General features: G+C 39.1%; 1 protein-coding gene across 1 annotated transcript; it reads right to left on the minus strand.

Moving 5' to 3' along the window:
• Nucleotides 1-3717: 3717 nt before the first annotated feature.
• UFM1 (ubiquitin fold modifier 1) lies at nt 3718-12302 on the minus strand. The gene is made up of 6 exons (XM_058861778.1): nt 12206-12302; nt 12052-12108; nt 11272-11329; nt 9129-9168; nt 8711-8743; nt 3718-5063 (listed from the first exon to the last, which is right to left on the minus strand). Coding segments are annotated over exons 1-6 (258 nt in total). The 5' UTR covers nt 12208-12302; the 3' UTR covers nt 3718-4995.
• Between the last annotated feature and the right edge of the window lie 3761 nt (nt 12303-16063).

The following is a 16063-nucleotide window of genomic DNA, read 5'->3' on the forward strand; positions in this document are numbered from 1 at the left end:
TGGTAAGGATGCCTGGCTGCTCTTATTGTTAGCCACTATTATTTGTATACTATTCAAGAGCCCATAGCAATAGAACAGAACCCTGTCACAAATTAATGGGTCTCTACTAACTGGAAATGTCAATGCAAAAATGAATTTAAAGATGTTAATTTTTCAAGCAACATGAATTGCCTGACAGCAATTTATTACAGCAATGTTATTTACTCCTTCCTCCTTCCACAGTTTAAAAAGCTACTGCAATGAATACCAGCCAGTTAGCTACATCCAGCATTGCCTTTTTGTTTCCAATTTAAACATAAAAAAATTAATTTTCAGAATGGCTGAGAGCAGCCTAACAGAAAGCATCCTTGCCCATGGCAGGGGGATTGAAGCTAGATGAACTTAAGGTCCCTTCCTCAGGGCAGTTATGAGTGCTGCTTGTCAGTCACTTTCACATGGATATATATTCAAGGGTTGCATAAACCCAGCTTGGGGTATATAAGCAGCATTTATATCCCTAAACTACAAAAATCATAGCACGAAGTTTGGCCCAGTAAAGCCAACAGCACTTTGGCAAAGCTAGCATGCAATCAAAAGTATTATAATCTACTTTGCGAAAAACAGACGTGAAAAGCAGCTCAAAATAATGTCTGGTGCTTTTTAAGCATTAGAAGCACGTGTATGTATTAAAAACCAAGCTATTTCTGATCATCCATAGCAAGTGTTCCCTAGATGTGGATATGCTTCTTATGTCTATTTATTTCACATTTACTATCTTCCAAATAGCCCTCAGCTCTTTAGTTGACTTTCTAAGATGTTTAATAGCAAACATTTACTAAAATCTTGTCACTTCTCCTATGAGAAGTCATGCAGTGTGACCCTCAAATTGCAAAATTACTTCATGACTCAGTAGGTAAGACAAAGAACATTCCCCACCCCCTTTTCATTTTAAACTTTTCAGCAGACAGCAATGGATTTTTACCATAGCCAAGTCTTCTGAAGATAAAGATGCTGCACTTCTCAGCTCACACTTCACCTTTGAGACAGAATTCCACAGGGAGAAGTCCAGTTATTTAATGACTTACTTTAATGACTTACCTCTTGTCAAATATCACAAGCAGTGAAAGGGATTGTGGACAGTGGTCTCATTCCCACCAGATGAAGACTACTTTCAATGACTGTAAACAAATTTATCTATTGTTCAAAATCAAAGCACAATTCTCTCCATTAAAATGATCAAAAGCCTTTAGGGTTGGTATGGTTCTTACCACATCTGGTATTTCTCATCAGTGAGAGGCACTGACAGTTCCCACTCCTAGCCTCAGGATTTTCTTCACAGTAGTAAACAGGAGCACCTGCACCTGGTCCTTTTATTAGTGGGCATTTGCATACATTCAAAACCCTTCAAAATCTGCTTGCCAGAAACATTTAACCACTTCAGAGAGATATAGAAGATCAAATCCATACTCTAAAGAAATGCAGTAATAGAATCTTTTGGTTTCTTCTTCAGTACACACATTTTCTTATTTGTAAACAGAACTATTTTTAACCTGGGAAAGCTTTCTGTAAAAAACAAGCCTTCCTCATACTACCAGCAAGGGTCCTGAACCTGCCATAAAAGGAAAAAAGATTGTATTTAAGTAATTATATTACATTAGAAACTAGTTTTGATTTCATATAAAAAGGTTCTTGTGATTTTGAACAAGTCCCTGGGAACTTTACATCATGTGTTAATCAAGATCAAACAAGACTGAGTGGACTGAGGTATGTAACATATAATATTGAAGGGAGGAGGAAAGTACCAGCTGGGGAAGGCATTCAGAAGGGTTAACATTAGCCCCTGAAGGTTAATGCCTCAATTGCTTTCTCTAGCCAGTGAAGAGATAAAGGCTTCTCAGAGAGCTGTTCTGAGCTGAAGATTTTAGCTACACCGAGTCTCTCTGGAAGACTTCAACTTGTTAACTTCAGCAGCAGCCTGCAGAGATTAGCCTCAAAAAGATCAAACTTGCTTTTGTGAACACTCCCCAGTATTTATTTACCTTCCATCAGCAGCTGAAATTCACTACTGAGATGTACTGTTTGGTATACTGTATTTAGCTCTGAGCACTGCATTACACATGGACTGAAGTTCACCCAGCTGGAGCTTAGCACTCCTGCTAAAATCCCTGGAACAGTATCCACAGCACTGCTAAGATGACTGCAGGATTGAACTTTTCCCAGTGCCCCATTAGAGTGCTCTGTTTGAAGGCCACTTGCATGCTGCCGTACAAAGGACTGCTGTGCCCCAGCACCTTCAGAATCCACTTGTTGTGCAGTTGTGCTGGCACAGCTCCTTCTCTCACTCCGACTGCTCCTTGTGTCACTGGATCAGCAGCAGAAGCTGGGCTTTTGTGATCCAGCTAAACACAAAGAATAAGAATTCTCAACTTTTCAGACCTACTGTCAACAGTTTTTATGACTCTTACATAGTAACAAGAAAGGAAAATGGCCTTTTCATCTCAAACACAGTTGGATTTTGTGACAAGAACACATGAAAAAAACCATCCTGCTAACAGAACTTATTATCAGGGCCATTTTCTAACTTCTCCCCTTCTACTCCATCAGATCATTGTGCTTTCCTCCCTGAAAAATGTCCATGACATCTTCAAATTTTATCAAAATAAAACTTCTATGATCTCTATGAACCAAAAGAACAATTAGAGATATTTGAAAGTTTTGGTGGGACTTTTCACAATTTATGCTGCCATTTTTATTTTTTTTTTCACTGACCATCTTTGTAACATAAATCAGCCGTCCTTTTTTAAATGTAGAATACAGAAAAAAGACTCTTCAAATTGACTTCAGCAAAGGTGCGACAAAGTGTATCACAAACAAATATTTTTTTTTAACACCATTCAAGTTATAACCAGAGCTGAAAACAACACAACTGCAGGTAGAGTCGATTTCCAAAGTACACCACAAAGTATGGATAGATAGACCAGTACAAATCTGGGAGCACAGCACTTCTAAAATTTTCTAACTCCCAAACCCTAGAAACTTAAAGTTTCCTATACAACCATGTCAAACAAGACTTAACAAAATGAACTCAAAAAGGTTGAGTCAACTTTCAAAGACTGGTAAATTTGTTTCAGCACTGAAATAATCTCTTTACCAAATAGAAAAGCCATGTTCAGATTTTAGAGGCCATAATGAGACAAAGGTGCAATGAACAGAGTACTAAAAATATCAGTTACTTTTCCAAATGAACAAATTCTTAGCACATTACATAAACTACCTGCAATGCAGTGTGTCAAACTTTATGCTGTGTTATAACCTAAGTAACAGTGTGACAAATGTTAGCCACCACATGAAATACTTTTTACATAACCCTCAATTATATAAACATCAGAGCATCCTAGTTTCGAAATGCTGTTAACCATGATTCCCTTTCAAAAACATTGCACCTTGAGACAGGGAAGAAAAATGATTCCTGTTATATTCCAATATCAGGTGCTTTTTCAAGCATTCAGTCAAGAGATTTACAGCTAAAAATTACAAGCAATTAATTTTGCTCATCCTAATTATGTTGTGGCATTAGATAAACAAAACCTATGCACTCTGCCCTTTGGGGCAGTGTTCTGTAGAATTCTGCGTAACAACAATCTTTTGGCTTAAAATGAATCCCAAAGCATGTTGAATAGTTAACAGGAACAGAGTTTTTAATTATTCTCAAACTCTAAGAATAGGAGAGGAACAACATTTGAACTTTTTAATTTAATTGTTTATTAAAGAAAAATACAGAATTTTACAATTTATCTTAAATTTGGAAGCTGTTTATGGGCAAATATTGATTTCTGGAGTTTTTCTTTATTTCCTCAGCTTACACCAACTCAGAAGGGCATTTTGTACTTCTGCATTATCTGACACATTATCTCAACATCTTTCTAAAGCACAATGATTGCACAGGACAGTTGTATTTGTGACAATACTCATTTAACCAAGCACTGCAATACCCATTGTTCCTTCTGTTCAACTCAGTAGAACAGAAAAAAATGAAATATGGTAATATTTTGCCAAATATATTAAATAACAGCATAGACAACCAGTTCAAGGAAAGCAGCAATTTCTCTACTTAAAATACACAACTGACAGTGTACACCTGGCAATTTCTAATCTGAACAAAAATATTTCAGTGAATTCTATGGTGTTTTCTATGTAACAGGCAGCAACAAAACCAAGACTTCTGGAAAGAACCAGTATTAGTTTACTGAAAAAGGAATGACATACTTGACCAGTCTACACATTCTCAAATTACCCTGCAATCCTTCCCAGCTGATGGCACTTCATGTGAGGAGACTAGGTCTTGCAAATTCTCTGAAATTAAGATTAATCTCACTTCATAGTAAATCAAAATGAAGTCTTAAAACAGAGAAATCTGTTTTTAATCTCAGATACTTGCAGCAATTAAATCTTAGAATTCTTTGGAGCATTTGGCAGCTGTTTACTTATTTGAATAATAAACTCCTGCAATCTCCCTTCTACTTGAGATCAATATATGAATCAGGTGAAAGCTGTTCCCGTGAACATGGAATTAACTTTAGAAAAAAAAAATACACAAAAAACCCCATCTTTTAGCATTCAGTAGAAATAATTTCTTTGTAGCAACATCATAACAGTTTCTCTCTTCACAAAGTGAGCTTAACAATATCCAGTATTTTAAGTATCTATTGATGGTGGCTGTGCTTACCCTTGTGGTGTCAATAACACCTACAGAGAAGTCTGTCTTTCTTACAGCAACATAACATGCAATCAGCCTGTTTTTCTACTAATCAGGGCAGATTCAGTGCATGAGTTAATGCTTTTTAACAGGAAAATGAACTTTTATCTGTTTCCAAAAAAAAAAAAAAAAAAAAATTCAGGGAACTTAGTTTTGCTTGCTTTAAAGAAGTCCAATTCATCAGGTGCATTTTGGAGCTCCAAAATAAATAGACCGCTGCTGCACAGCAATGTCACCTATTCCCCAGCTTTCACGAGATGTTAGGAGCTCCCAACACGATCTCTGGGAATGAGCCGTAGATCTGAACCATGCTTTAGAAACACATTTCCTAAACAAAGAAAGAAAACGGGATGTGTTACTAACCAAGAAAATACAATGTTCCCTCAATAAACACATTTAAAGGGTAACAGTGTCAAGTCAGTGCTTAACAGCTTCATAGTAATTCCTCTGACATACCAGAAATAAAGTTTTCATGCTTCCATAGAATTTTATCTTACCCCTCCCTTTCCAAAGAGCTCATTATTTTAAATAAAAATGTTAGACCTTGTGAAGTGTAGCCTTTCAAATTTTACAGTTCCACACTCAAATGCCCCATTTCACTTATAAGCCATAATAATTTCAAGAACAGAAAACCAAGTTTTACTTTTCCATAATTATTTTGTTATCTTGAGCTCATTCATTCATTCATCCATTTTTATCTCTCTCCTTGGTTCAGTACTTATTGACTTCTAACTTTGGAACCTAAATTGTTTTAGGAAGGTTCTCCAAATGTCCACGCACAAGTTAGTCCCATTTTAGCATAAAAATCCCTTTCAACTTCTTATTTATTACTGTAGTGTCTTAATCATCATAGTCTTTTCAAGAAGACATAATGAAAATTAGAAGTTTCTAATATGTAGATGTATTGAATTTTTTTTAATGCATTCAGGTTTCTATTTTTTTCTATTAAATGTAACATTTGAAAATGAAACCACACCCACTAAGTGATGTATTTATTTAATATATGGAATATTTACTTTTTTATTTCATACTACTACTGTACAAGATAGACTATATTTGATTCCTTACTGAACCTTGCATTAACTTTTAAAACAGAGTAATTCTACTTCCCTTGCAAGCAGCCCGTTCCAGGGCTGTAGAGTGCTCTCACAAAAAAGATTAAGATACTTGACATACATTTAAGTTGTTTCGTGTATTAGAATAAAGCTACCTTTTTTTTGAACTCCATTTCTCCAGCAAGTGGATCAAATTAATTGTATCTATTCAACATAATGATCCTTAGAAAATCAAATCAAAAGAACACGTTATCAGAAGACATTCCGGTCATACAGATCTGCCAAGACCAGGTACTGAAGAGATCTATAAAACCCACTGAATGCAAACCTGTCTCACCAGCAAAACAGAACAGCCTACTAGCCTTACTATTCTAGATTGGAAACATCCTATTGTAATGGTCATCATAAAATTATGAACATTTTAAGACAGGCGTCAGCTGCATCTCATGGAGACAGTAGCTCACCTCACCTCACTCTGTTTTCATCATTAGTATCGCACTGGTTTTATTAAAGTTATAGCATACTACTCCCTGAACTATCAAGGATTTAAAATTGAAATCAATACAGGGATTAAGTGCTAAGCCTAGCTCTTTCGGCTTTCATTTCCCCTACTCCATGAAATCATGTAAGGAAAATGAAAGTCATACCTGAGTGCTTTTTCTCAGAAAGGAAGGGAAATCGTGTAATAATACAAAACCTCTGAAATCCCCAAGGATTACCAAAATTTTATTCCTTTATATCTTATTTTGGAAGTTTTTGAAGACTAAAGTAACTGTTCAATCTGCAGGAACTCAGATATATGAAAAAAAAAAGATGTGAAAAAGGTAGATATAGAGATACCAATTAATGAGGCTGAACAGAAGATATATCTAAGTTATTTATATTTACTTGTAAACTGAGGAGGTATTTTAGTCTGAACACTAAGTTTGGTGTAAGGCTGTATTTTGCTTGTTTTGTTTGGGTTGATTTTGGAGGCTTGTTTTGTTGTGGACTGGTTTGTTTTGTTCCCAGTTAAGGGCAACATCACACATCATTGACAGAACACCTATGTTAAAAAAAAAATATAATCCATGTGCCTAATTTTACATGTGCAGAATAAGGCAGAGATAACAAAATTTTGCATCTAGATGGTTTTAATTTACCTGTTTCTTGATTATGTGATGCTTTCTTATACTACTGAATAATTCCTGAATATTTCTAAGAGCTTAGGAGAGGTAAAGCAAATCAACTGGAGATGTGAATTCAATATGCACAGCTGCAAGTACAATGAACTACTGTATGGATGCTTTCATTCAACAGTCAAGTAGTTCTAAATACATTTATTTTAAAGGATTAAGCTACAATTAATTTAAGCTACATAACACAAAATCAAATCATATTGCTGAGGAAGAGAAACAGCCTAAGCGTACCTTAAGCAATTTTACCATTTTGCCTAAGTATTCATCAGTGGTCATGTGAAAATGTGGCTTTACGTGTGGGTGATGATCTAGTAACTAAAGTAATTTATTAGATTTATTATCTGTTTTTAATACACTAGGTCATGGGATCATGATGAGGACAGCATCAGCTGAGAAGTCTGCCTGAGGAACTACACCTGTAAATAATAATCCAGGTGTTAAGGCAGGACAGAAGTCTCCAGCGGAGCAGAAAGCTAAAAACACAAATTGGTCTTCATTTTCAAATGTTGTTGATGCAATCACAGATCTCAGAAATAGGTCTCTGCACTTAAAGGGTTTCTCTAACACCTCCAAGAAATTCCCCAAACCAATGTCAAGCAACTGCTCTTCTCATTATCAGATATTGCTCTGTGCTCTGCAAGGATTTACTTTATACTCTCTAGTTTACGCAGCTAAGTGTGCTGATAATACCTTGGGTTTTCTTTCCTGTGCTACCTTCAGTAATGAATGGCAGTCAAAAGGCACAAATGGGACAGATGAATGGATGCATGGATTTTGTGCAAAAACCAGAATAGCAGCAAGTCTCCATCAACTATTCATCATGTTTGCAAGCAGGAGTAAAATTATTCAAGTTTTCACTGGATGACCAGATTCCATAAGCAGCAAAGCCGTTTTTACTAGCACTTAGTAGGTAAGAAATGGTCATAACTTTTTATTGAGATACTCTGTTCCACTCTCTTGTCAAATGGTTTAAGATTAGACCAGTGTAACTATTTCCCAATTAGTTTAAAAGCACAGTTTTTCAAGAACACGTCCACACAATCTGCCTCCAGACAGCAGACCATTATTGGTACAATTCAACCTCCATACTCTCTTTCCATGTATTTCAGGAGGTGATGGGTAGGGGTCTGACACTTTCTTGTGACAGAGAAACTCTTCTCTCAAGGCCAGCCTAGGCATTTGAAATCAGGGATTTCTGGCATGGAACCCCTTGGTGAGAACAAGAGAGCTATCAGCAAGAATCAAAAAATGGTCTGATTTGGAAGAGACCTTTATGATCACCTAGTTGCAACCCAACTCTTCTGAAAACACTCTCCAAAACCCCTGGAGTTCCTGCTCTTAAACACTTACTTTTTTTAACATATCTAATGAGAAGTGCTACTAGAACAGCAAGTACCACTAAATTAGTTAGAGCAGGGGGGAAATACAGCTGTTACCTATTACTGCAGTAGCACATAATACAGTATTGCTTTTAAACTGTATATTAAATGCAAAGCTCCAAACATCAGAAGCACCCCACTTTTTCACAGAACTAAATAAACACTGAATGAAAAAACCCAAACACTGTTCTTTGGATTTAACCTTTTACACACTACAATGACTGTAGTTTTCAACTACTGGGTAAATGCTCCTCCCACTTAAGAAGTCAAAACCTACAATATAAAACAACCCCATGTGCTTTACATTAGATTGGAAGAAAAACAATGAGTTTTAAATACTGGGATTCATACACAGTAACGTACCTGCTGTCTGTGCAGGGTTTATTCCTATACCATCTAGGAAGAAGGAAAAAAAAGAAAAAAGAAGATGAAACAGACATATTACAATTTATTACATTAAACTTGCAGCTCAAAAAACATACCAGCAAGATACAACTACTACATCAGGTCATCATGCAGCTATTTCCTATAACCAAAAACATGGGAACTGACAAGAAACCTTCAGCACAGAGAAGTCCAAGTTATATATTTGGACAAAACTGAATCAGTGGTTTAATATCTTTACCTCATGCAGAAGTTTACACAATGCTGTAATATCATTAAATTCAATTTGCAGTATGTAGAGTTTGTGAAACATGAGACAGTATTGATTCTATCAATAAATGTTCACTGAAACTTTAATACAAAAACTATTAAAAATATATATAAACTATATCCTTACCATTTGTTATAATGGCACTTGTTGCTGCTGGAACTTTGAACTAAAGGAAATATGAGTAGGACAAAACAGCGTAAGAGACATAGTTAAAGCAGAAAATACATGGGTAATACTAAAATTATAATTTTAGCTGGTTCAGGTACAAAAAAAAGTTAGAGAAGAGTTCACATTTATAGATATAACTATCTTTATTTAAAGGAAATGGAGGACTATTTTAGTAGTAATTCCACACATGTAATGGAGATTTTTTCCTAACTATTGTGCAAAAGTACACCTGACACATGTACCAGGTTGCTCTACAATATGAAGGAAAAAACCCAACAGATATCACACACTATAAATGAGGTTTTTTCTAACTAAACCAAGTCTGGTTATGATTTGGCAAATTTTAAGTTTTTGCTAAGGCAAAATAGCCAGAACTTAAATACTTCTCTGCCCTGAGAGTTTTAGTTACTGAGAGGATAATGCACTGCCCCTCGAGAACAACTAAGAACGTTACCCAAATTTTGATCTTTTCCATATATGTATAATTTAAGGTACTGTGAAACTGGTTCTTGAGTCACAACACACTGCATAAATTAATGTTAACCTATGCAGTTAAAGGAACGAAAAAACATTCATATAACACAAAAGTTAATCTGTCATTCTTTTCAATGCCACTTCACAAGGGGCTTCATTCCTGGGGAAGGGTTTAACAATCTTTTTTTACTCTCTGTTTACAAAGCACTTCATTCTCCCTGGTCTCAAAGAGATGCAAAAAACTTCAGTGCTGATCCAGAATAACCTGTGGTCAAACAGCAAAACTCCCACAGATACTCAAAATACACCAATTAAAAGAATGATTTGCTAAATGTAAATATTTGAGTTAGCAATGATTCTTTAAATACATTTCTCAGATGATCCTATCACTAACTAACATTGTTACTAACTAACATTCCATGAGTAGGTGAAGTTAACAGGTTCAATGGCAACCCCCACCAGAAGCAGCACCTCCCTTTCAACATCTCCAACTACTCAGTCACACTCATTTTTGGTACCTCATACTTGTTTGTTAGGCTTTTCAGTCTAGATCTCTATGTGTTGGCACAGCTGTATTAATACAGAATAAAAATAACTGGGGAAAACATAGTAAAAGCCCCCATTAAATATCTTAAACAGCAAGCAATATTCTGTATAATGTGCTCTTCAAGTAAATTCACAACAAAACCAATCCACAGCCTCCCTCCACAAGCTGTGTTTCCTCTAATAATTTCTGTCACATCATGGTGTAACTGTAACAACCTAAGGAGACTCAAGACCTAGAACCTGTTATCCTTCCTAACTATTTTATTAGAATTACAATGCTCAAACAAAAGAAATTTTCAATAACCCAAACTGTCCCAGGTTTTCCTAAAAAGACAAGAGGGAGAATTGCAGGAACACACTCAGCTGATTTTTTGCTAGTTAGATGAAGAGAACCATCATACTTCTGAGCAATGATTTTACTGTTTACACCCAGTGAATGTCTCTAAACCTTTGCATGCTTAATCTGAAACAACATGATACATCTCTTTAAAAACATGATGTGGGCAATTAAAAAAACTAATGATATAGGATTCCATGTGAAAGATCAACACACAGAAGCTAAAGAACACACTATCCACATCTTCTTCCCTTAAGTCAGTTTTTTCAATCTATCCCATATGGCTGATCTCAGTACCTTCCACAATCAGAAACTCTGTGCTTGTCCAAAGTCAGAGATTACTAGAAGTGAATGTGAAAAGAGTTTAAGAGTTTCCCAGATAATTCTGAAGTATTTTCCTGATATTCCACATAAGAAATTTCAGTATTAAGTATCCAATAGCAGTACCTTTTAATTCTCTTTACTGTCACAATTTTTTACATCACTGATATGAAACAGTTAAGTACAAAAAACAAAAAGCACCTCATTCCATCTGCTGATGCATAAATTGTGCAAGGATCACAAAGTTTAGGATTCTGCAAGTTCTGCCAGGCCCCCAGTGAGGCCAGTAAAGCTTGTGACCATCTGTAACCAACAGCAGTTCCTTGTGCTGAATTAACCACTGTGTTTTTATGATTAAAAAAGCTTTTGCTTATTTTGTAACATGCAAAATGTTAAAAACCAACATCATCACTCCCTACTTACTTCTTCTGCAGCAAACTTGAGGACTGCTGTGAAAGGTGTGCTCTCAGGCACGCTTAACCTGAAATCACAACACAAGTAAATACTTGGCTGCCAAAACAAAAAGCAACTTTATCTGCTGTTAAACTACTGATTGAAACTTCATTTTACCAATGGAAGTACTTTTGCCAAAGCTGTGCAAGCACAGGTCCAGGGGGGAATAGGTCCCTGGTGGCTGTGAGACACTTCAAGAGAAGCATTTTTAGCAGAGAATGAGAACAGCAGTTTCAGCAGATGTGGCACACCTCAGGAGGTGTGGGATTAAGCTCCACAGCAATGTCTCCTCCAGGAAGAGAGAACTCGGCCTCAAGCTGTGGCAGGGGAACATCAAGACACATTTTTCACTGGAAGGGTTGTCAAAAGGGCTGCCCACCAAATGGGCTGGCTGCCCAGGGAGGCAGTAGTCACCGTCCCTGGAGGTGTTCAAGAAAGGCCTGGACGCGGCCAGTCGTGCCATGGTCTGGCTGTCAAGGCAGTGATCAGGCAAAGGCTGGACTCAAAGACCTCAGAGGTCTTTTCTAACCTGAGTGACTCTGAAACTCTCTGGAAGACTCGCACGGCACTAGGGCAAAGCGAGAAAGCCCCGAGAGCAGGGCTACCCACGGACACCGCCTGTCACTCCACACGGAGGGCGGCAAAGGCCGTTCCCGCTGGCGGAATGCCCCGCCGGGATGGCCATTAGAGACCATTCGCGATGTGCCCCGTTTCCACTTCCCCGCAGCCCCACGCAGCGCCGGCACTCACACTTTGTAAGGCAAGCGGGGGTCCGAGGTGAGCGTCACTTTAAAGGTGACCTTCGACCTGTGGAGAGAGCAGGAGGTTAGGGCTGGGGAGGGAGGGCGGGGAGCTGCGAGACCCCCGTGCGGTCCCTCCCTCACTCCCTCACTCCCTCACTCACATGGTGCCGCCGCGGCCGCCGCCGCTCCCTCCGACACGTCAGCGCCGCCCGCAGCACACGGGCCTTCGCCGGCCCTGAGCTGCCCACGGCGCGCCTGACCACAAAGGGAAGATAACACGCCCCGCCGACCCGCTATGAGGCAAGGATCGGCCGTGTTCTTCCTCCGTGCCTCACTGCAGCTGGGAATGAGAGAGTCTGAGGTGTGTGCCAGGCGCAGCGGAGGAGCGCAGGGAGGATTTCTAGTGAGGCAGTAGCTGTGGCTGTTCCGCGGCCAAGGTAGGGCCCCGGCCCCGGGACTCGGCGCTTCCGTAGTCGCTGAGGGAAGGGCAGAGGGAGCGGGAGGGGTCGGGACCGGGAGCGGGACCGGGACCGCGGGATCGGCGGGCTGCGATCTTCCAGGGAGTATGTAGGAGTGGGGGGGTTGGTAACCAGAGGGCACATCTGGTGTGCTGTGTCCCATTCTGGACTCCTCAATGCAAGAGGCAAAGGTGTCCTGGAGAGGATTCACAAAGATGATGAGGGCTCTGGAGCATCTTGCGAGAGAGAGAGGAAAGCTGGGCTTGTTCAGTCTGGAGAAATGACTGAGAGGGGATCTCATTAATGCATATAAATACCCCAAAGTTGAGCGCCAAGAGATTTTTCAGTGGTGCCCAGCGACGGGCAGGAAGGAGCAATGGCCAGGAACTAAAACACAGGAAGTTCATCTCGAGATGAGGAACAACTTACATTGAGGGTGGCAGACTGGAACAGGCCTGGCTGCCCAGGGAGACCGTGGAGTCTCCCATTCTGGAGACATTCAGAACCCACCTGGACACGTTTCTGTGTAATCTGTTCTAGGTGACCCTGCCTTGGTTGGGGTTTGGCGCAGATGATATTCAGAGGTCCTTTCCAACCCTAATAATTATGTGATGCCCTTTTGCTCTCAAACCAAAATGGTGTGTAATAATTTGTTAAAATTATGCAGTCAAAAGTAGATGCAAACACTGATTCCTATCCCTTTAATATTTAAAACTGTCAACATCTTCCTTGTGATGAGGGAGCTAGAACTGGGGTTTAATTTGGATAGTGATGGATACTTTCATGTCAGAAAACCGGCAGGTTCCAGTTTTGTGTCTAACTTTTGACAAATTCATTTCTCTTTAATAAGGTGGCATGGAGCTGCAATGTAGCTTTTGTCTTTAATACTCGTTTATCTGCTAATACAGATGATGACTGAGTTTTCAACTTTGATATGTCAGTATTATCCTTATAGAAGATATATTATCAGATTTCCCTTATATTTTCCCCAGTTTCTGCTCTCTGCAGGAAGGACAGCATTCACTGCAGATGAAATACTTGGTGTCACACATTGCTTGCCATACTGGTCATGCCAAAGCACTTCGTTGTGTTCACCTTTGTTGGGGACTCATTAGGGTTTAAGTAGATGAGATGCTGTACAAAAGGCAGTTGATACTTTGGACTCAATATTTTTTTTTCCTAAGCACTGGCTTGTTGCCCAGGCATGAAATTCAGCTTTTCACCCTTGTGCTGTTCTTATATGAACACAGACCAGACTGAAAAAGAAAAAAATAAAAAACTCATGAAGTTCACTATCAGCTTGTCCAATGGCATGTGTATTTCCCAGTATCTTCTGCAATTATGTTAGTGGTATTTTTCATAGCTGTATTGAATTTGTGGGTTGTACTCATTTAGTAATCCATTAATGATCTCATGGCTTTTTCATCCCCCTGCTTTTAAGAGATCACCCCTGAAATTTGAACTCATTAATAATCATCTCTTAGTATTTAACCTTGCATTTAGTGTAGCTAAATCTCATCCTGTATTTGTTATTGCCCTTTTCAAAATCAGCTGGTTTTTTATGTAGGTATGATGTTATGGCTTTGGTTTATGTATGTCTCTTACCTGCAGCTTTCATTAATGCATTGCTGTCTCCTGTTCTAAGGTCATGAATGCAGATGTGAAATAAGACTGATCTTTTCAGCACTTCATTTCTGGCCTCTCAGTATAAGTACTTCAGCCTCTGAGGAAATAAGCATATCCAAATCTTCATATTGGAACTGGACTGTGTTTAGTACCCAGATTTATTTGGTTAAATCCAGTTTGAACATATGTATGCTGTAGTGCTGAGAACAATCTAAATCCAGGTCTGGCTAGTCATGTTTTCTGGCCTCATGGTCTTGTCCTCTGTCAAGCAAAGGAAGCAACACTTGTGACCAGGTAGAGGATCTGTTCAGGGACCTGATTTGTCAAAACCCAAAAAAATTTCATTTTAGATGGTTTAATGTGGTTATCTTCACAAACCACCAACAAAGAAGGACGAGGAAGCACCTCTAGTTGGCAGTGATACTGTACTGCACCTTAGGTTGGCTTGAGGTGCTGTGGAGCTGTATTCTGAGCAGGCATCAAGCGTTTCATGGTAAAGCCAGGGTGTGATGGGCTGACCCTGGCTGCATGCCAGCTGCCTGCTTACTCCCCTCCTCAGCTGGGCAGGGAAGTGAAAGCATAATGGGAGGCTCATTGGTTGAGATAAGGGCAGGGAGAGTTCAGTCACCAATTGCTGTAAAGGGCAGAACAGACTTGACTCAGGGAAATTGTTTATCAAACTAGAGTATGGTAGTGAGAAGTAAAGTGAAATCTTAAAAACATTCCCCCCACACCCTTTCTTTCTGGACTGACCTTTGCTTCAGACTTCTCTACCTTTTCCCCCCAGTAAGGTCCCTTTCACAAATTACTCCAGTGTGGGTCCCTGCCAGAGATCACAAGTCCTGCCAGCAAACCTGCTGTGGCACCTGGAGCACCTCCTCCCTTTCCTCCACTGACCTTGGTGCTTGCAGAGTGGTTTCTTTCACATATTCTCAGTCCTCTCTCTGCTGTTCTGTAGGTTTTGGGGTTTTTTTCTCCTTAACTTTGTTGTCCTACAGATGCTACCAGCGTTGCTGATGGGCTCAGCTTTGGCCAGCAGCAGGTTCATCTTGGAGCCATCTAGCGTTGGCTCTGTCGGACATGGGGAAGCTTCTGGCAGTGTCTCACAGACATCCCTGTAGCCCCTGCCACTAGTAAAACATTGCCATGCAAACCCAACACACAGGGTCAGGATCTTCTGATGTAGATTCAGGAATCCCAGTGATTTCACAAAAGGAAGACATCTTCAGTTCTGCCATATCAGAATTTTCCTATGCTGTCTCAACCTGTTCAAAAAGCTGGCAGGGCTGACTTATTTTCTTTATGAGAATTTACAGTGAATAGAGGAAGGAGAATGTGCTTGATTTTTCTCTTTTAGGTGGGAGACTTAATGGGACTTGTCCTGTCTGCAAACAAGCCAGGGATGGTTTAGAGAACTGTGTTTCACTAATGGGTTTATATACAACAACATTCCCTTCAACTCCAGAAAAACTAGTTCATTTCCAAAAAAAAGTCTGCCCTCCTTTCCCTGTGAGTGAAGCCAGAGGAAAAAAAAAAAATTCCTTATAAAATTTGGTTTTGCTACAGCTCTTAGTTACCCGGACTTAAATATGTTGTGTTATAGCAATGAGACCTAACTTTGACTTTCCTATCTGTGTAAATGACAAAAGGAATGACAATTTCAGCAATTAATTAAAACAGTTGGGATCTCTGGCAATATGTAAATGCAGTTGTTCAACAGAAAGCTTCTAAGTCAGGAAAATGAAAAAAAAAAATTACAAACAATTACAAAAAAATATAGCCCCCTAGATGCTGTGGATATTACTGAGATGAGCTAGAATACCTCTGACAACTCTTTGGGCAAGACCTTCTAGATGTTAATAATTGCAAGAGAGAAAATAACTGCAGTAAATAGAAGCTGTTCATCCCATGTGCCTATAGTCCACCTGGGTGGGC

Source organism: Poecile atricapillus, chromosome 1 (assembly GCF_030490865.1).
Source record: "Poecile atricapillus isolate bPoeAtr1 chromosome 1, bPoeAtr1.hap1, whole genome shotgun sequence".
Classification (NCBI taxonomy): domain Eukaryota; kingdom Metazoa; phylum Chordata; class Aves; order Passeriformes; family Paridae; genus Poecile; species Poecile atricapillus.